The sequence below is a fragment of the Hydra viridissima genome, unplaced genomic scaffold (assembly GCF_058129835.1).
Source record: "Hydra viridissima isolate aposymbiotic clone 2 unplaced genomic scaffold, HvirCarnegie_v1 scaffold_8, whole genome shotgun sequence".
Taxonomy (NCBI): domain Eukaryota; kingdom Metazoa; phylum Cnidaria; class Hydrozoa; order Anthoathecata; family Hydridae; genus Hydra; species Hydra viridissima.
In genome coordinates, this window is record NW_028324307.1 from 11,215,277 (window position 1) to 11,236,503 (window position 21,227).

The 21,227-nt window shown below is 30.0% G+C and overlaps 2 protein-coding genes and 1 pseudogene across 3 annotated transcripts; 2 read left to right on the plus strand and 1 right to left on the minus strand.

Annotated features, from left to right (window-relative positions):
• Positions 1–9,104: 9,104 nt before the first annotated feature.
• Positions 9,105–9,767, minus strand: LOC149885068 (uncharacterized). Its single transcript, XM_090094612.1, has one exon. The coding sequence runs from the start codon at positions 9,765–9,767 to the stop codon at positions 9,105–9,107; it is 663 nt and encodes a 220-aa protein (XP_089950738.1).
• Positions 9,768–11,875: 2,108 nt separating this feature from the next.
• LOC145182921 (uncharacterized) lies at positions 11,876–16,859 on the plus strand (annotated as a pseudogene). The gene is made up of 9 exons (XR_016454650.1): positions 11,876–11,993; positions 12,092–12,256; positions 12,526–12,689; positions 13,815–13,925; positions 14,208–14,354; positions 14,434–15,088; positions 15,175–15,416; positions 15,954–16,129; positions 16,478–16,859. The product of XR_016454650.1 is annotated as an uncharacterized LOC145182921 (transcript).
• Positions 16,827–20,489, plus strand: LOC149885069 (uncharacterized). The gene is made up of 3 exons (XM_090095519.1): positions 16,827–17,824; positions 18,063–18,191; positions 19,913–20,489. Exons 1-3 carry the CDS (start codon positions 16,923–16,925, stop codon positions 20,028–20,030), a joined length of 1,149 nt encoding a protein of 382 aa, XP_089951645.1. The 5' UTR covers positions 16,827–16,922; the 3' UTR covers positions 20,031–20,489.
• Positions 20,490–21,227: the final 738 nt, after the last annotated feature.

A 21,227-nucleotide genomic window follows, 5' to 3' on the forward strand; every position in this document is an offset into this window, starting at 1 on the left:
TCCTACCAACTTAGTACTTAACGCGAGTTTTACAAAATCATTAAATAAAAGGTCTATGCCGATTACAATTAAACCAAATCAACTTTCTTACCCAGGCCTTATAAACAGGTTACATTTAAAAATCCAGCAAGAACTTTGTGTCCTTACAACTTTTCAATTTTCATCGAACAGCTCGAATTAATTCTGTATCTTACTAATTTATCTTGCATTCAAGAAATGGATAGTCATAAGATGTTATCTAAGAAAATCTTCTAGATTGAGTTTGAGTAGAAGATAAAAATTTTCTAGGTAAAATTCTTCAAAAACGTGAATTCCATAGCATCATTGATTGTTCAACTTTAGCCTCGTCTACCCAAGAAGCAACAAGGGTTTTTTCAGGTTACTTTAAATTGGCTCCTTTAAGTACAATTTCTGAACATGAATTTATTCACTCAGCACACATCTTGTGATGTTGATATTTTTTGATACAAATATCCAGTAGCTGGTGTACAGATATGAGTCCTTCTGGACTTATAGCAAGGTCAGTTTTGATAACAACTGTATTTTTGTTACAAACATCAGTAAAGTGAACTCTTAAAATGTCTATACCAATAATATCTCTTGCTGATTAATCTCCATCTTGCTCACCTTTATTTCTAAAAATACGGCACTTTTAGGTAGAGATTTTCGTTTGTAAATATCATAACAAGTTTTTTTGTCCAGTTGTTTTAATCTTAACAGTTTTTGCACCAGTTACGTTCACATTTTGATTTCCTGCTAAATTAAATCTTATTGGGATCTCACCTAAAACTCCATTTTTTAAAATATATCACACCCAGAATTTTATCGCAGATTAACGACAAAAACACTTCTTTCAAAAACAGTCTCTATGCTTCAATTTCTGTGCAATTTTTCCAAAGCGTCAAGGATTTTAAGTTTGGTAGTAAATTTAGGTGATTTTGTTATTAGACAGTTTTTCAGTTCAACGCCTTGAAATCAAATAGATCCATTTGTGGGTATAAATCAGTTTTTCCCTGGAAAAACCATTCGTAAACCTACAAACAAGCTACATCTTCTTGCCAAGTACAATTGGTATCTGATCTTGGTATCAGAGAGCTCATTTTTATTTCATCACCAGTCTTGAACCAAAATCTCATTAATATTTCCTCAGGCAGCTTTTTGAGTAACTATTAATCTCAGTAAATTCCACAATTCGTAATTTAAATTCAGCTTTTATAAGAGATTCTATTTTATTACTTAGTAAAAGCTTCCAGTGTAAACAGTGATTAGGAAATTTATAATCAACTTAAATCCAGTTAAAATGAAGTTTAAAAAGAAAATAGCTGTTCGTATTTTTACGTTTACATAATAATAAAAAAATATAATTCGCACTGAATAAAATTTGAATGACCTCGTATAAAATGTCTAGCTTGAAAAGAGTATTCAATGGGTCAAATTAAAACAAATTCAACGAAATAACAATTTGTACTTTTTATAAAGTCGAAGTAGCCTTTCTAACGTTATAATTTGTCTAAAAAGTTCTTGAATTATACCCAAGTATTACAGTAGATTCTTTTATGCAGCCCCTGACATGGTTTGTATAAAGGAAACTAAAGGTTTGGATTTTATTTGTACAATTAATTAGTCATTTCTTTTTCTACTTTTTATCCCTATATCATGGCACAAACGCCTCAATCATTATCCAGTCAGAAATTACTTTTTTAGCGAAAGTTTTAACCAAAGTGACATAACAGAAACAATGATGTAATTCAGTTTTATTTAGTTTTTTGAAAACATGAAAAAATGTCGGGGATTGTTGTATAACGTGATTTAATGACATTACATTTAAACAAACATTGCACTGATGTTGCATATTTTTGATATCTTCCAAATGATCTCTAAAACCAAGAACAATTTCTTCAGAACTTAAGATTCCTATGCACATTAATGGTTTAAGTTATAATACAATGAAATGCGTTAGAATGTAAGAAAAATAGTGTTTTTTTATTTTCAAAAATACTGAGCGATAGTGTAACTAAGACCTAAATCCATTCCTCGCACAAATCCAAGAAAACTTATAAGAGGCATTTCTAAGGTATATCCAACCGGAGGGTAATATTAAAGAGAAAATCTTAGATAAAGTTTGAATATTTGACATTTAGAATCACACTAGCAACTTCCAATAAAATGTTGATTTTAGCTGTAAAACATAATGGGTAACTTGCGGGACCAAACACAACTTAATTTCAGTTATCTATGTTATAATAACAGGCAGATCTGTTTCTTTAAAGTAATTTCAAATACTTTTGAGCCGAATTTTCAATTTTGCAGGTTTCTATGCCTTTATTCAATTTTCCATTTTGTAATTTATCAACTAACATAAAAAAAACTCTGTTTAAAACACTCCTTATAAAGCCTTTCTAAAACAATATTAAAACTTATTTATACAAAATTTTAAAACCCTACTTTTTTAAAAAAATATCTAAATAATGAAAAAAAAAAAAAAAAAAAAAAGATCCACTGGGAATAAGTTTTAGCCCACTTCTTAAAACTCGTGTTTTTTTAACAGATTTTGAATAATAGCTTCCCATTATTTTTTTATATAAAATAATGTCTAACTTCAAACAATACTAAACACTATTTTAACAAACAAAAGCAATATTTATCAAAATTTTACATAGATTTTTGTATTTAGATATCTAACGTGTTTATTTATATTGTATGCTGATCTGAACCCAATTCGTATCAGCTCGTTTGCTTTTAGTTTGCTCTTGCATTTTTGTTTATTTATTGGTGTAAAGGCTTCATATTAGATGATAGTGCAGTTTACAAAGATATTTCATAGATACTGTGTGTTTAAGGTTATTTTTTGTTTTTCTAAGAGCGAAACTTCTAATTTTTGTTGTTTTTTTTTTTTTCATTTTTATTATTATTGTGAGGAGGGAAGATGAAGAAAATTGTAAACATTATCTTTAAGTTCTACCCTAGAATTCAAAATAACACCTGTGGACATTTTTGGAGATTTAGTTTTAGATTTTTTGGAGATTTTTTTTGGGAGATTTTTTATTTGTTTGAGAAAGATTTTAGTAGATTTTCTTGAGACCTCTCTTTAGAGTGATGTTTTCGGGAAAATTTTGATGAAGTGTTTTAAAGAGAATTTTTGAAGATGTATTAAGAAAGAGTTATGAAAGATTATAAAAAAGGATTTTAAAAGAGAAAGAAAAAGTTTTAAGAGATTTTTAGTGATTTTGAAAGAGGATTTTATGAGAAAAGAATTTTAAGAGATTATAAAAGAGGATTTTATGAGAAAAGGATTTTTGAAGATTTAAAGAGAATTTAATGAAAAGAATTGATGAACAATTTAAAGAGGAACTTATGAGAAGGATTTGGTAAGGAATTGTATATGAGTAACTTTCAATTTACGTTGTTATAAGTATTAATGTATTGTTATTTGTATGAGTTAATATTAGGAGAATATATTTATTGATGAGAAATAATTGAGAGTAATTATTAAGAAAAATAAGTGGGAGAAGAAAAATCAATCGTAAGTATTTTTATTTTTGTTTTCATTTTAAGTAAGGCAATATTATTATTATTAATAATATCTTTATTATTGCTATATGCGTTAAAAAAATTTTTTTATTAAAAAGTCTGATGCTCCTATCGCGCTTTTACCACATCTGCGTTACACACTGACAGTCCTACCTCACATTCTATCACACTCTACATTTGCGCTACCATTACACTGGTTAGCGATCTTTAGTTAGTCTCAAAAGGACGTCTCGCAGAATTTGAAAATTGCAGACTCCGGAAAATATTTAAAACAAAAAACGACGATAGCCGATAAAAATAAAAAAAACGAGTATTAGATTGTAGTCAATGCTGTTAAAGTTAAAAACTTAAGTTTTTTATTAAAATGCTTGAAACTAATATTGTAATGAACAGTGCTGGGCAAAATACTTTTTAAAAGTATTTGAAATAAAAATAAAATAGTCTACCTAAAAAGTATTTGAAATGAAAATAAAAATAAAATACAAGGAAAGTATTTCAAATAAAAATACATTATAAAACTATTTTAAATACAAAATACAAAATACTGGAATTGTAGCGACTCGAATCGTACATCACAACTTTATTGACATAATTTAACCTTTAAATCAATATTTATTGGCCTTTTAAAGTAACAGTTTTTCGAGTGTTGCATCACTAAGACAGTTCCTTCGTGGCGTCTGAATTTGTCCAGCGGTGCTAAATAACCGCTCAACAGGTGCGGATGAAGGTAAGGTCGTATTGTACCTCACAAATACGTGTTTTATAACTTCATATTTTGCCAAGATTTTAAAATCCGTACCAGAGTCGCTTAAGTACGATAAACATTCGTTGTTGACTGTTGTTTGTTCTGCAATGTTAATTTCGCTAAACGAGAAAAAATCATCACTCATGTCAATGCCACTAGCTGATTGAGTACCTGGAAGTGGGTCAGGGTCAGAAATAGTATTAGCTCTGTCCAACAACTGTCGTTGCTGAGACTTAGCTGCACGAACGAAGAGATCACGACAGAAATCTTTTTTATCACTCGGAACCCATCTCATTTTGAAGTAGGGATGCGATACTGCTGCAACTATCCTGCTGGCATTATGTTCAGAAAATGATAGATGAACCTCAAGTCTTGTTTTCAAGCTTGTAAGCATAGATTCTGCAAATTTCTTAGCATGCTTCAGTGATTTCTGCTGCAGGTCCTGCAACTTCTGCTGTACAGTGTGCAGCGTCGGAAATACATCGCCAAAGTACACATTGTCACTTTGTAACCTGTCAATGGCAACAGCAATAGGAGCCATTATCATTACATACTCTTCTAGACATTCTAACTCCTTCTTTTTGAACTTTGGCAACTTCAAAACGTCGCATATTTCTCCAAGCTTATCTTGCAACTGGAGAATGCATTTCAATGCATCATGCCGGGAGTTCCATCGTGTAGGGACTGGTATCAGTATTGCCCTTGCGATAATTTTTTTCACAGCATCCGATGCCTTGGAACTTCTATGAAGCAAATTCCAAATGCTGGTACACTTGGCCAATGCAGCTCGATAAAGACGTTTGAAATTAGCATCAGAATCACATGCTTTATCTGCATCAGTAGTTGATGCGAGGCTGAGAGAGTGACTATTGCAAGCTTCATGGTGAGGCAGAACAACTTCAGTATCATCATCCGTGTCTTCGCTAACTGGTAAATTTAGGACTGCAGTCATGTCCGCTATTTCAACATCATTGTCGGAATTTTCTGCTTCATCATCATCACCAGTTCCTGTTTCCTGAATTTGTTCTTCAGCAGTTGCAGAGATCCCTGAACCAGATGCAGTACTGCTAGTATCTACAAAATATTCTCGGAAGGCTTTGCTGAAGTTAGAGGCATTATCTGTTACTGTTGCTGTAATTTTTTCCACGTGTAACCCATAATCATTATGAATTTTTGAGATCATTGCAGCCACTGAGTCGTAAGTATGACTTCCAAAAAAACATTGACAGGAAAGAGCAACAGATATGCGTGATACTGAGCATTCAGTACTAATATCAATATAGTGAGCTGTCATTCCTAAGTAGCTCTTTTGGTTCACTGACCAAATGTCAGCTGTTGTACAAACAAATGGTACTTTACTGAAGACTGTTCTTTTATCATCACGCATTTTTTGCAAACGGGCGTTTAATCGCTTGCCTAATGTTTTGCGACAAGGTATACTGACATTGCGATTGAGTCCGTGGATCAAATTTTTAAACGCCGGTATAGCAGTCTAAAGTTAATCCCGTCAATAAATACTCCCGGAGTATTTATTTCCTAGGAAATATGTACTCCGGGAGTATTTTTATCCTAGGAAATAATTACTCACGGGAGTAATTATTTCCTGGGATAAAAATACTCCCCCAGGATATAAGTACTCCCCTAAAGTTGAATTTTGAAATATATAAATATAACACTGAATTTGAGGTGGCGCGTCGCATCTCTCTGATGCGTACTGATTAAATAATTTTAAGCGTAACAACATTGGTTAAAAAACAGATGGTTTTTACAGTATTTTTACATTGAAAAGAGGTTGCATCTTTTATTATTTTACTTCCTTTAAAGTTTTCAAAAATATTATAAAAATACCGTGGCACCTCCAAATTTTATCAAGAGGATATTTTTTCTTTCTACTTGTACCGTTTTTTTTGGTAATCGGCTTTAATCGGCATTTTATTGGGTTTCCCATGGTTAATTTTTTATTTTTATTTTAAACAGTTATATCTTGTAGTATTTAGAATCCTTATGATTCCTTGGGATTATCATGAGAAAATCCCTTATTAAAAATTTCTTCCTAATTTTTCTTTTCTAAAAAAATGCTAATACTGGAACCCAGCACTATTTTTGGCCTGCGGTTTTGGTACAAAAAAATAATTATAAAAGTAATCATTTACAGTTTATAAAGTTTTACAGTTGTAATTATTGTGTTTGAATACAATATTTATAAACAAAAAAAATTCTTTTGAGGAAAAGGTAAAAGATGCTGAGACTTTAAACATGATAACAAGTGTCCCCACATTTTCAATACATCAAAGTTCGTTTCCATAGGTGATTTACCTGCTAATAATTCGGCTGCAAAGGCAACAGCAAACAATCCACAATTAAAATCATCTGTTTGTTTTTGTACAGGCAGAAAAGTTATAAGTAAGTCTTCATTACTATTAACATTGTTTTTATATAAAGACTGAACACATTTCAAAGAAACAGGATTCAGTGAATCATAAAGACTATCACAAATATTGACTCTTCCATTAGAACAAAATGTAAGAAAACAATGGCATGAACCATTATGCATAAGTTGAATATGTTCAGTATTGACTGGCTGGTATGGATTATTTGAACATTTTTGAGAATTTAGTACAGATTGGAATTCTGCATTTGGTCCTAGCTGTTTACAAATAAGCATTTGGGCAGCATCCATGATGTTGTCATTTAGCCACGAATTATGAGACAACAAAATCTGTTTATCTTCATTTTTAAGATGATAAAGATTTGGAAAATTTAACCATAGTTTTTGAGGTTTTAAAGCCTTTTTTGAGTCAACTGAATTGATTATTTGATGTGATTTCCAAAATGTTTGTTCAACTGTAAACCATGAATGTTTTTCTGCACAAATGATAATCCATGCAGACTTCCATTTTTCATTATTGACAATATTGTTCAAGCAAGCTGCAACTCCACTAAAAGATCCAAATATTTTTAATAACTTTTGAATACTTACTTTTATTCTAATGTTCCGTTGCATTAAACTTGAGAGTTCGTGATCTTGAAATTTAAGGAAAATACGCGGAAGAAGAAACTTTTTTTTTTTGTTGCAAAATGTTTTTAAATCTCTTACAGGTATGATACAATGATTGATATGTTTCCGTAACAATAATGGATGTTTTCACTGCACTAATCAATATCATTTTAACAACTTCGTCAGGTAACATGCACCATAAACCTGTAACTTTTTCTTCAGTTTCAACACAAGAACTCAACATATCATTATATAATGACTTTTTATTTTTATCAATGTATGGCTTAAGTAAAGTAACGTTGTATTTTTTCTTTAGAGTAGTATTTTTTTGGTTAACCAAAGTGCACAAGTTGTTTTTAGAAATTGAATGTACTGTATATGGACCAAGCCATTTAAATGAAAATTTTCCTCCTTTTCTATCTATCCTTTTTTGATTTTTTAAAAGAACTTTATCATTAATTCCAATCAAATGAGGTGCTTGATGGCGTTTATTATAATCTTTCTGCTGTTTATTTTGAGCAGTTTGAATGTTTTTGAATGCGGTATGGTAAACTTTTTCTCGTAAAGAAATAAAAGAAGTAAGAACTGCATCAAAAGTTTCTCTGTCAAAACTTTCAATGTCATGCTTTTTAATATCAACCATTCCGTATTTAACATCTACAGGTAAAGTGGGTTCTCGATTATATAATAGAAAAAATGGTGAATATTTTGTTGAAGTGTGCTTGCTAACACGATGTGCAAATAAAATTCCTTCAATAATGTAGGGCCATTCTACAGCTTTTTCATCAAGAACTTTAACTAATGCTTCTTTTATCTATTCTGACGCTCACATAAGCCATTAGATTGGGGATGGTAAGCAGAAGTTACCCTTTGCTCAGTTCCTGTCATTGCATGCAATTTTTCGCTGACTTCATTTACAAACTCTCTTCCTTGATCATTAATTTGTATTTTAATGCACCCGTGTCGACAGGTTACTTCATATAAAAAGAGTGAAATTGAATCAGCAGTTTTGTTTTTAAGAGGTTTAGCTTCTGACCATTTTGTGAAATAGTCTATACAGACAACTAAATGTTTAAAACCATCAACCTCTGGCAAATTACAAACATCAATGGCGCTAATTTACTTTTCTACCCCCCTATTTTTATTTTTGATTATGATAGAGAATTTTATCCTGATTAAGAATCGTATAAAAACATACACCTGAAAACCAAAGGAAAGTTCTCTAATTTGATGTTGAAGTGTCAAAAAAATATACCAAAAACGCTAATATTCGCCATCTTTTTTTACAAAACTACTAAGTTAATAAATCATGCAGTAAACATGAAATTATTTATTAAAAAAACTTTATAGCCCGGTTTTTATTTCGCTAAAACATTTTATAGAGAAATTTGTTATGTATTTTCTTTTTAAGTATTTTTTTCTTGAAAAAACTTCGAATTTCAATAACTTTTTTTCTTATTTTCAGATTATATAGACTTTTTTAAAAATATATTAATGATTTTAGATAAACAAATGTTTATCTAAAATATACAAAATATACATAAATATTATTCAAACGGGATATTCATCTACAACTTGGTTCCAAAAGTGAAAATAAGAATGTTCTTTAAAACGTTGCGCCCACATAAATTCTGACAAATAATCGGGAATCATTTCTCGATTTGTGGGCCCAAACATAGCTTTAAATTTGGCTTTGCTTCTTTGCCACATTGCCTCAACCCTGTTTGTTGTAACACTTGTTGCGGGATCAACAAAATGTAAAGTATGGTTTACTGTACCATGTTGAAAGCCTTGCGCTGCTAAACCTCGGTATGCTGCCCACATATCGCTTCATATTTCAGTTCCAGGACGAATCCATTGTATGATGATGGGTAGTAAGGTTGCAGCATCGCGGTGCGCTACAGGAATGAGTAACCCTTCTTTAGTCGCTATATCGTACGCACCAAAAATCCATTGATCTTCCACAATTCTACCTCGGTTGTATTTCCTTCTTGAAAAAAGTGATTCATCTATTTCCACTATTGAACCTGGTCCTCCTAATTGCACACGGTTATTAAGGAAATAAGTAACGGCAATGTCTCTACAAAATTGATTCCAATCAACAACAGTTTTATTGCTACCAATTTCTAAATCCTTTTGAATGTCTTCTACTGAAAGGCCACGACTTTTTCCGGCGCTACGAGTCCAAATATAAGTAATACCTATTACTTGCCAAAGTTTCAGTTGAGATCTTTCAAAAAAACTCCCAACACGAATACTTATTTTCTTTTTGCATTGTTTTTGCATGCATCTCCAAATCTTTCCATCGACATTATCACTATTTTGTTCGTTGCACTGGATGTTACATCGAGGACAGACCATATTGATAGCAAGTAAACCAAACTCCCTGCACCAACGGATACACTCGTTATTATTGTTTTTAAACCTGCGACCAATTTCCGGTAAATTAAGGCTATCAAATTCAATAATAGTCGGTCGTCTAGCATTCGCCATTTTAATTTTAAAACAGAAATAAAGAAACATTTCTTATAGAGAGAGTCTTTTATAATTACATTTTGTTTTTTGCAAATTTTTTGCATCGGAATTTTCATGAATACTTTCTGAATTTTCATGAGAATTTTAATTACTTTTAAACTACAGAAACCAGGCGGCGTAATTAAATAGTGAAATTTTAAAGTGTTGTAAAAAAAGATGGCGAATATTAGCGTTTTTGGTATATTTTTTTGACACTTCAACATCAAATTAGAGAACTTTCCTTTGGTTTTCAGGTGTATGTTTTTATACGATTCTTAATCAGGATAAAATTCTCTATCATAATCAAAAATAAAAATAGGGGGGTAGAAAAGTAAATTAGCGCCAACATCAATTCCAACTTGTTCCATTGCTTTACTTACAATTGGAATGGAATGCAGTTCTGTTGAAGAACTTATTATTCTACCATGTTTTTGACATTGATCACACTTTTGAATAAACTTTTCTACGTCGAATTTAATATTGTGCTAGTAAAACCTGCTAAAGATTTTGTGATGAGTTGCATCTCTTCCACGGTGCGAGGCCATTGCTTTTGCTTTGGAATTTTCACTAAGACCAAAATGAATGTCAGATATTATCTTTTGCTGTTGATCTTTACAAGCAACGACTAACTTTTTGCTACGGTATAGTAATTGTCCAGATAAAATGCTAAAATTTTTGCAAGCTTTTCGAAAATTAGATTTCTTTCCTTTATCAGCTTTAATTTCTAGAGGATAAACTTTTTCTTTAAGGTACTTTTCAATTGCAACAAAATCAACATGTCTCGCCATTTTTTATTTTAAGTGTGTGTAAAATTTACTTTCGATATTGAAGGAACAATTTTACGACAAGCGATGCATCGCAATGTCTTCAAATCCTTTTTCAGCCTTGATATACTACTAAGTTCACTTGGTTTTTAATAAGTTTAAGAACTTAACTATAACATAATACTGCTCAATTTACCACAAAACAGAATTTACAAATGTAAAATCAATTGTCATTAAAAGATTGCTTTTCGAATTTAATTTAAATGGTAATAAGTACTCTCATTGGGAGTACTTATTTACTAAAGGGAGTATTTATTTACTAGCTTAAAATGACTGGGGGAGTACTTTTTGACTAGGAAATAAGTACTCCGGGAGTATTTTTTTACAGGGAGTTATTTTAAGCTGCTACACCGGCTTTTCCACTGTGATCAAGGGGCGCATTTCCTTCACAACGTAGTCAGCAATAAGCTTGTCAACTTCATCCTGTGAAATGGATGTTTGATTTCGAGGCATAATATGTATTTGTTTCAACTTCTTAGAAGCAGGACCAGATTCGACAGAAGGTCCACCTCCAACTCCAGATTCCATCTCAGCTACCGAGCGCTTACGCTGTTTTGCAACTTAAACCTTTTGCTGCTTGTATTCCTCGATTCGCTTTTTGCCATGAGCATTCTGCAACAACAACAACAACAGTCAATCAACCGAGATTATTGCATTTATTTGTGTTATGTTGTAGCATTGCTTTATGTGTTTATCGTTTTTACTGTTTAGTGCGCAATATAATATAGTGTTTTTGTAGTTATATACATACCTGAAGATGTTGAGTAAAATTAGAAGTTGCTTTCAGTGAACCACTGTAGGTTTTTTTGCCAACACATAACATACACTGTGCAATAATTTTAACACCCCCTGTAGTTTTACTTTTAGATATAATTTTGAAAAATTTTCCATCAAAGTATGGCAGGGACGGCTTGTTCACTCTCAGCAATTTCATTTTCTACAATTTCAGTCGTTTTCTACAATTTCAGTCCATTTTGAATTTTTGGTAGATTGGTTCCCTCTAATATAGTAATTAAATAACAAATTACCATTACCAAGGGTGGTCCAAGGCAGCTCAATCCAGCCAAAGAACATTTGGAAACCAAGTTTTAATTAATTTGCTGTTGGTGGAAAAGTATTTTGTATTTTGTGTTTTAAACAAAATAAAAAATAGCCTTGAAAAGTATTTGAAATAAAATTGAAAATACTAATGAATAAAACCATTTCAAATAAAAATAAAAATAATACAAAAGTATTTTAAATAGTATTTTAAATACTTTCATTTAAAATACTTTTTAAAATACTCAACACTGGAAATGAATGGGGATGTTTTTTTTGGTTGATTCTGGAAATTTTGATGTTTGTAAGAATGGTTCTTTAATCGATCAAAAAGATTTGTTAGGTAAAGTTATAAATAAAGTATAACTTGTTTCCCTCGACTACGATATAATAAATGTCTTTTATGACAATATAATATTGCAAATTCTATTCTATATTCAGAACCACTAATATCAAGTGTACCTTTAAATGCTACTGAAACTCTCGAGGAAAAGCACATTCTTACATCATACGCAGATGTTTGTTCAAAAATTAAAGATCATCAAATATTAAACACAGTCCATTTTGTTGCAGCATACTCTAAAGTAATGGAGAAGAACAAAGAAGGTTTTCAAAAAAATATTTTTGCATTGCTATAATAATATTTAACATTGCCGTATTAAGTGTTTTATTAACAAATATTATATCAAATGTCACTAAGTTCAGAATGCATAAATTACAACGACGCTTAATGGATAAACTTAAAAAAAAACAAAAAACGTTCCTTTCGTAATAAATTAATTTAAACTAAATTTTTTATTTATTCTATAGTTATAAAGTACAAAAAAGAAAAAAATAATATTGAAATTATAAAGAATATTTTATTTTAAATATAGAATTAATGAAGAAAAATCATAAAGTATATTTTGAAGATAAAGACTTATCATACACTGGAGTGCCATTTATTGTTTCATCTCATCGCAATCTTGACTGTCATCAAGGGAAGGATAGAAATGTTAAACTAAAGGCAGAGTATAGAAAAAACCAAAATGAGAAAGCAGTAAGTTTTTGACAATTTTAAGTTTATATTAAGTGATAATTTATTAGAATGATAATCCTAAGTTTTTATAGTGAATGTATGGACAAGAATTCGGATATGGGATACATACATATGGGATACATACATATGGGATACATACATATGGGATACATACATATGGGATACATACATATGGGATACATACATGTGGGATACATACATATGGGATACATACATATGGGATACATAAGGCTTTATAACTAAATACTGAGTTTCATTCTTTAATACAATTTCAGATTTTTACTACTGCCAGCTTTACTATTTTTTTAGTTATTAAAGTGCTTCAAGAAAAATTAACAGACATATTACAGAGTGCAGTGGAAGAGCTTTTAACTTGGTTAATGCTAATTAAAACGACAGAGACCACTGAGCATCAAGAAAATGTTAAAAAATGTATCATTCGTCGTTAAACTAGAAATCTCCCCTCATATGATTGCGTGCAATCAAAAAAAAGAGAGAAAATGACATTAATAGATAAAATGTAGAAATGTTTTTATCTAAATTTTCATTAACTTAATAAAACAACAGCTGGATCATAGAACAAAACAACAGCTGGAGTTTAGATTTAACAACAACTTAAAACAACAGCTGGAGTTTAGATTTAGGATTCTTCAAGACCATCTACAGAATTAATTTTGAAAATACTGGAAGTCTAAAGTTACATCACAACATAACCCTGAATGTGCAAGAGATATTTTGTTTTGTCTTCTAGGCATAAAATTTATTTGTGTTTTATGATGTCTCAAGGCATATTCAACTATCTTGGTGAATTGTCATTATAAATTGTCTGCTGTCTTGAGTTAAGTTCGTAATGATTGCTTCCATTTGTGTGAATATATTTTACTTGAGGAAATAAATTACATGCAAATAGTATAATAGTCTAATTTAAAAGACATTATTATAAGTTTAAGTTTCAATATTTAGTAATTAATTTCATGAATTACATAATCTTAAAAAAAAATATCACAATGTTTTTTAAAAATTACATTTTAGAAAAAATGAAGTTATATATTCTTGATATTAATGAAGAAGTGCTGCACCAGGCACTCAATTTAATTTTATTTAAATTATTTTTAAAATATTTAGGCTGCAGACCATTCTTTCCAAAAACCTAAAACTATTCTGCAGGTTACAAAGAAGTTAGATTGTCCTGCCAAGGTTTACATAAAGGAGGTTTGTGAGTTTCCAGAATTTAAGGTATTTTTTTCATAATTTTAAGTTTTGTCAGTAGTACTTTATAATGTTTGTATGTTTATTAATTATTTCAATTTCTATGTTATATAAATCTATAGAAATATTTTTTAAGCATTTAGAAATAAAGTATTTGTGATAAAAATATAAAAAATAACTTGCAACTAACATCCATAGTTTTATGACCCTTTAAGCATGTCTGGCAGTTATGGGTTAATAAAGCTTATCTTTATGTTCGTTATTTCAATTATTTGGTTTATAAATATTTTTGACATATTTTTTTTAAAGCTTGAGAGGGATTCAGACCGACTAAGGAAAGATGCATCAAAAAATCTGCGATTGGCTTTAACTGAAGACAGAAATATTGTTATGTGTAGAAAATATATTTTGAGAATATCTGATGTATTAGTTCACAAAAATCATCCTGTTGGTGATGTAAGTTTTTTAAAATAAGATTTTAAGAATAACTTTGATTATGACTCTTTTTTAAACCATTAACTTTTGATTTTTAAAGGCAGCAGGTTTCACTCAGCCAGTTTCAGATGAGCTCATTGTTAAAATTGGTGAACTAGTTGGAGTTGGTGTAAATACTGTTCCAGAGATGAAACAGCATCTTGAAACCTTTGTTAGCATAGATTTTAGTTCCTCTAAAATGCCACTTACATCAAATAAACATTTTTTCCCACGCAATGAGATCATCCGAAACCATATGATGAAAGCTAGATGTAAGCTTCGTCATTCTTTAATAGACCAAGACTGTCTGCTTAAAAAGATTACAGAATGGGAAGATAACTTTAAAGAATCTTGTATAAAGTTTCGGCAGAAAGGTGAAAGTTCAATGGACAATGATCTAGTACTTCAAAATTCTTTGTTGTTTGTTTATCAAAATAAATGGCAAAGAAGGCTACTTTTACGATATGGTAACGAGCTAGCTCTTCTTGATGATACATATAGAACCACCAGATATGCTTTACCTCTATTTTTCTTGGTTGTGAAAACAAACATAGATTATCAAATAGTTGCCACCTTTGTTTGTGAAAATGAAATGACAGAGGCAATTACAGAAGCTTTGGTATTTATTAAGAAATTGAATCCTTCATTCCAACCAAAGTTCTTTATGACTGACTATTCAAATGAAGAAATAAACGCCCTTGAATCTGTGTTTCCAGGTTGTCCTTTTTATGATATTTTATTTGTATAGAAGTTTATTTAGGTTAAAAAATAGTTCTTAAGTATATGTATTATAATGCCTTAGAATGTAGTGTATTTATCTGTGATTTTCATCGAGAGCAAGCTTGGGAGCGATGGCTATCCAAATCCATTAACGGTTGTTCCACCATAAAAAATGATGTCAAGATAATGCTCCGTTGGATAGCTCATGCAAAAACAATTCCAAATTGTAAAGAAGCTGTAAAGGCATTGAAAGATTCTTATGAATATAAAAATTATCCAAAGCTTATAGACTACTTAAAAAACACTTGGTTTTGTATCAAAAAGGTAAGTACTAATGTTTTAAAGAGAAAAGGATTCTACGTACAACTTGATCTGTTTGTGAATTTTTTTTAATAGTGCGATTCCGGTTTAGGTTTTCTTTATGTCATGTTTGATTCTTTTACTAATAACTTTCATGTCATTTACTATGGCACTTGTCAAAAAAGCTAAGTAATAATTTTAATAAAACTTTCTGGTGATGATACTAAAATCTTATAAACAGTGGTAAATAAGGTAAGAAAGGAATCATTTACTACTTCTTAGTATTTTTAATGATCTTGTCACAGCACCGCCACAATTTATAATAAAATCTTGTATGGCATTCAAGATTTTATTAAATAGAGTAAGGTAAGAAAGAATTAAATGTACATGTACAAGTTGTATCATTAATTTCTATGTTTACATGTTTTCATTCAATGTTGTGAATTTTGAGTCCATGTTGTGCAATGTGCCATATGTCAGCAGGTAAGATTTTTTAGATCTAAAAAAATGATTTTGCAACATTTTTTAAAATTATCTTCTATTTTTTTTTCATGTTCTCAGAGATGGGTGTTTGCCTACCGACAAGATCGATTATTGCTTAATGTAAATACTAACAATGGAATTGAATGGCAAAATCAATGTTTCAAATACAGTTTTTTAGAAAGAAGAAAGACTTCTTCCCTTACTGCTATGCTTAGTGTTTGTATTGAAGAATTTCTTCCACACAAGTATGACAGGTTAGTCAAAGTTTTCTAATTCTAACAATTGTGCAATAATATTTCTGTGTTTGTATATATTGCTTATCATAATAATAGTTACAGTAATAAAAATAACAATAGTAAATATCCTCATTTGCTATTAAGTTACTGTTTGTTGTAAACCTTAAATTAAGATGAATTAGTTATTTCATGAATCCTTTTTGAATTTACTATCCTTATATTATCCATATTTTGTTAACAGACTTTTATAAAATTTTGTTCATAATATTTACTGTTACCAATACTGTAGGTGTCTTGGAATAGTTAATAACAGTTAAATTAGCAGAATTTTATTTTGTGTATAAAAAGCAATCATCATATTTTTAGCTATGTTGATGAAAACAGAAGAGCAAACTCATCGTATCGAAAATACCATGAAAATATTCCTAATTATTTAACCAATCGACCACGACCTTTGGTTAATCATTGCATGAGAATGATTGACAAGTTACATGGTGTGGATTTATCAGGAGTAACTGCTTTGACATACCAACTTTATAGCGTTCCATCATTTCAGTTTAACAGTAGGCTTAAATACCAATGTTATCTTGGTGATGCAGAACATTTGCCAACTTGTAGTTGTCCATCTTGGTTCCGTAGTGCATATCTATGCAAGCACTTTTTTGCTATTTTCAAAAAGCAAAATCTTTCTTGGTTTGCTTTAGGTGCAGCTTACTGAGACTCTCCTAAATCATTCAATCTACCAGTTAGACGCAAAAGAAAGTTAAAACGAGTTGGTGTGATATACGACCAAAATAAAGCTTCAACAGAAATGTATTTGAAAGTTAAAAAGGAAGATCCTTGTAATTCTGAAATTATAACAGATCACTTAATTGAAGAAAATTGTGAAATCGTTACTGTTGAAAGTGATGTTCAGTTAAATAATGTGTCAGTTGAAGAAGTTGAAACTGGCGAAAGCAATGAACATAGCAGAGCCACTATAGGCCAAGTTCATGATGATGGATTTCAAAAGAAGCTGCAGCATATTCAAAGTCTCAAATCCTCTTTGATTCGAGATGCTGAACTCTTTGAAATTGATAATTGTCAAATGCTTAATGATATTATTATTCACTTTAGCCTACAAATGATGTTAATTCAGCTAGATATTGATGTTGGTCTACAAGATCCCTTAAAGGGAAAAATTAATGCTTTTGATATGCATCAGTCTGCTCCTTTTGTTCAAATTCTACACGATGGAAATCTCCACTGGGTTTGTGTGAGCACATATAATTGTGAGCCAGGAGAGATTTATTTGTTTGACAGCCTTTTCCATGGCTCTATTTCTGTTGAGACAAAAAAACAAATTTGTTCTATTTTACACTACAATAAAAAGTATATTTCTATTAAAGTTCAACAACAAACTAATTTTGTTGTTGAACAACAAACTAATCCTGTTCAACAACAAACTAATTTTGTTGATTGCAGACTGTATGCAATTGCCTGGGCTCGACAAATCCTTAAGAAAAAAAATAAACCTTCCACTAGCATGACGTTTGAGCAAGGGCGAATGAGAAATCATCTCCTGAACTGTATACTGAACAGCCAGTTAGATGTATTTCCATTCACTGAAAATCCTCCTTTGTTTAGAAGATGTTTAGCAAAGAACTTTTGCATTCTTCTACATTGCTCATGTCGTATGTTTCGGACACATGAAGATGAACACATCTTTAACAGGTTTATTTTCAGATGGTTGTAGCTAAGTACTTTTTACTTTAAATGAAAAATAAAAATCAGTTATAAATATTATTCAATATAAAGATTTAAGATAAGTTTTCTTAGGACAAGTTCAAAGGTATCATGTTTTAAAAGTTATCTTATTCTAAAAAACATCTTTTTTTTTTCTCATTGTTATTGTCATTGCATGAACACTTTGAAGAAAAAGCCTATAAAATATGCTTGCTATTTATTTTAGGCAAATGGCTCAGTGTTCTACTTGTAAAAAATGGTTTCACAGTGAATGTCAAAGAATATCTCAGAGTGCATTTGAAAAGAAAGACGAGCTTTGGAATTGTCAAGATTGCTCCAGAATATATAATATAAAGTAAGAAACAAACTTTGATTGTATGAAAAAAAGACTGTATGAAAAACAAATGCATTTTTAGGTGCTTTTCTGTTAATGAGAGAAAATGGTATTACTTTTTACATAACATTTCTAGAGGTTAATTTAGTTGTACAACTCTTTTCCAATGCCCTATTGCATTTACATCAAATGAAATTTGCAGGATTCTCACAAATATATAAATTTAATACATTAATAATTATGTTTAAGAGTGAATGTAACCAATTTGAAAATAAAATCTCTTAAAAAAAAAAGACCTTGATTCACAAAGTATTGGCTATTAACACTTATACATTTTTTTTTAGAAATGAAACCAAAAATGGTTTGTGAAGATCTTTAAAAACGGTTATTTTCATAGCCACATAAATTATTCATTCTTAATTTTGAGTTCTTATAAGTATTTTTATATATCTGCTTTTTACTTGTATATTTTAAATGAGCAGAATTCTAAAGTATTCATATTCAATATATATTTAATAATTTAAAGTTATAAAGTAATAATTTAAAGTTATAGTTAAGAATTTTTACGTAAAAATATAAGCAATAAAAATATCGTATGCAAGAAGATAAGCAAAAGAACACTTTACATAAAAAGCTTTCTGTTGGTTTAAATTACCATTTTGTGTAAATTTATTTTTTCATGACACATATTACACTTTATTAATTTGTTCCTTAAATCATTATCTTGATTGTAGAACTTTTACTCCAACAAAAGCTTTTATTTTCGGTTTTTTTCTTATTCGATTATTTTTCTGAACTGATAGCATATTAAATAGAATATACTCAAATATAATCTAAATCATAAAACTTACTTAAGTCGCTGTCAGCTTGCCTATTTACAAAATTTTTGTATTCTCATTAATCCTTCTACAAACATTAATCTTAATCTATAAATAAACTTACTAATATAAACTATAAGTAAACTTGAACTAATATAAACTTTAAATAAACTTACTAATATATACAATAAATAAACTTGAACTTACTAAAAAGGCCTTCAGCTCCTTCTAACTGCTCTAAAAAATAAAACAATACTTGCTTAAATTGTTCTAAAAAGACTAAAGACAAAACTGAAACACTTTACTAAAAAAGAAACTATTTTACCAGTCATTACAACTTCTTTTAAAAAAATAAAACAGGCTATAAAAATTAGAAAAATAAAAACAACCAACAACAAACAAATTTTAGTTTTTAAACAATGAACAACATCAATTCCTCTTAAAACTAAAAATTACTACTACTACTACTACTACTACTACTATTACTACTACTACTACTACTACTACTACTACTACTACTACTACTACTACTACTACTACTACTACTACTACTACTACTACTACTACTACTACTACTAAAAAGTTAGCGTATTCATGTCGTAGATACGTATCCAAGACTTTTAAAAATAAATTAATCAAAGCAATAAAAATTGTAAATTTGTCATATATCAAATATGCATATGGAAAGATAAGGATAGGGATAAATAAGATAGTGTCAAATGAAATATGTTTTATTTTACATTTAAATATTTACATATATAAAAACCTTTTAAAACTACTTATTATTTAGATTTTATTTTACATTTAAATATTTACATATATAAAAACCTTTTAAAACTACTTATTATTTTTTTTTTTATCAAGTTTTTTGCTTCTCTTTTATAAATTTAACTTTCTTTCAATCTTTTCTTTTTTTAAATTTAGCCTTCACTCACTCCCCTTCCCCTCCAACTTTCTGAATTTTTGTATCTTCCGAATTTGCATTAACAAAAAATGTGACGCTGATGTTTTGGCCAAATCCACTGCAATAACAAAGTTGTGAAAATCCAATAATTTTAGGATCGTTAAACAAGACGATGAACTCGCTCTGTTCAATATTGAAGCAAAGATAATCAAACTACTATTTGTTTCTTATCAAATCTATATAATCTTTATAAATCAGTTGTTTATAATTATAATTGATCTAATTATATAATCAAATACTTATTTTTGTTTACTAATCTTACACTATTTTTTTAATTCTTTTCTAAAAAAGGTCGTTATTTCGAGATGCTAGGTAAAGAATTGATTAATTCTTACTTTGTCAATGATTTTAGTAATAATTTTTACAGCCTGGTGATATTCTTAGAAGCTGAAGATGAGCTCATTAAATATTAGTGAAACGAACTGGTGGGTTCAGTGGTGCCGTCAAAAGCACGTATATTTGTATATTTGGTATATTTACAATTGTATACAAAGTTAAGTAAAACTGATTATTTTTTAATAAAAGTAAAAAAATTTATCGATTTTGTTTTCCATTCCTTTTTTTTAAATAAAATGATAATAAATGTAGCTGTAGTGTAGAGTCCTTTTAAAGAGGTTAGGGGCCTTCGGCTCATGTATTTCTTCTTACAACTATAAAATAAGTAACGTTTAATTGTAACGTTTGCAATGGGAAGAAACATTCACTAAGAGCTTTCTACTTAAAAGAGCATTTCGTAATTAATGAAAAACACATATTGATGGGTTAAATAGTCGTAGATAGTCTACCGGCAACATTTTCTCTTGGAATTTTTATTATTTGCAGAAACCCTGACGCAAGAATAAATTGATGGATGCGTTAAGCAAGCTTGCTCCTAAACATTGGATGAGTTAGTTCATGAACTTGTGATTTTATGTCGCATTACTATGTGATATTTAGATGGTTGCCACAGTCCTGGCGAGCGTAAGGTCTGCTTGGGCCAAATTCAGAGAATTATCTCCACTTTTAACAGCAAGAGGTACTTCATTAAAGACTAAAGAAAGTTATACAGCACTCATTTCCAAACTGTTATGATATATGTCAGTGAACCCTGGCATCATATGGAATTCCCATAAATTTAATATTTAAAACAAATTTTGTCTTTGTTTTTTCGCATATGGATTACGCTTGACCTGCGTTCTGTGATAAGACCGAAGGACTTCTTAGGGCACCTAAGATAAAGACCTTAAAATGTGATGTTTGCTGACAATATCTGATACCCCCTTAACACTGTCACGT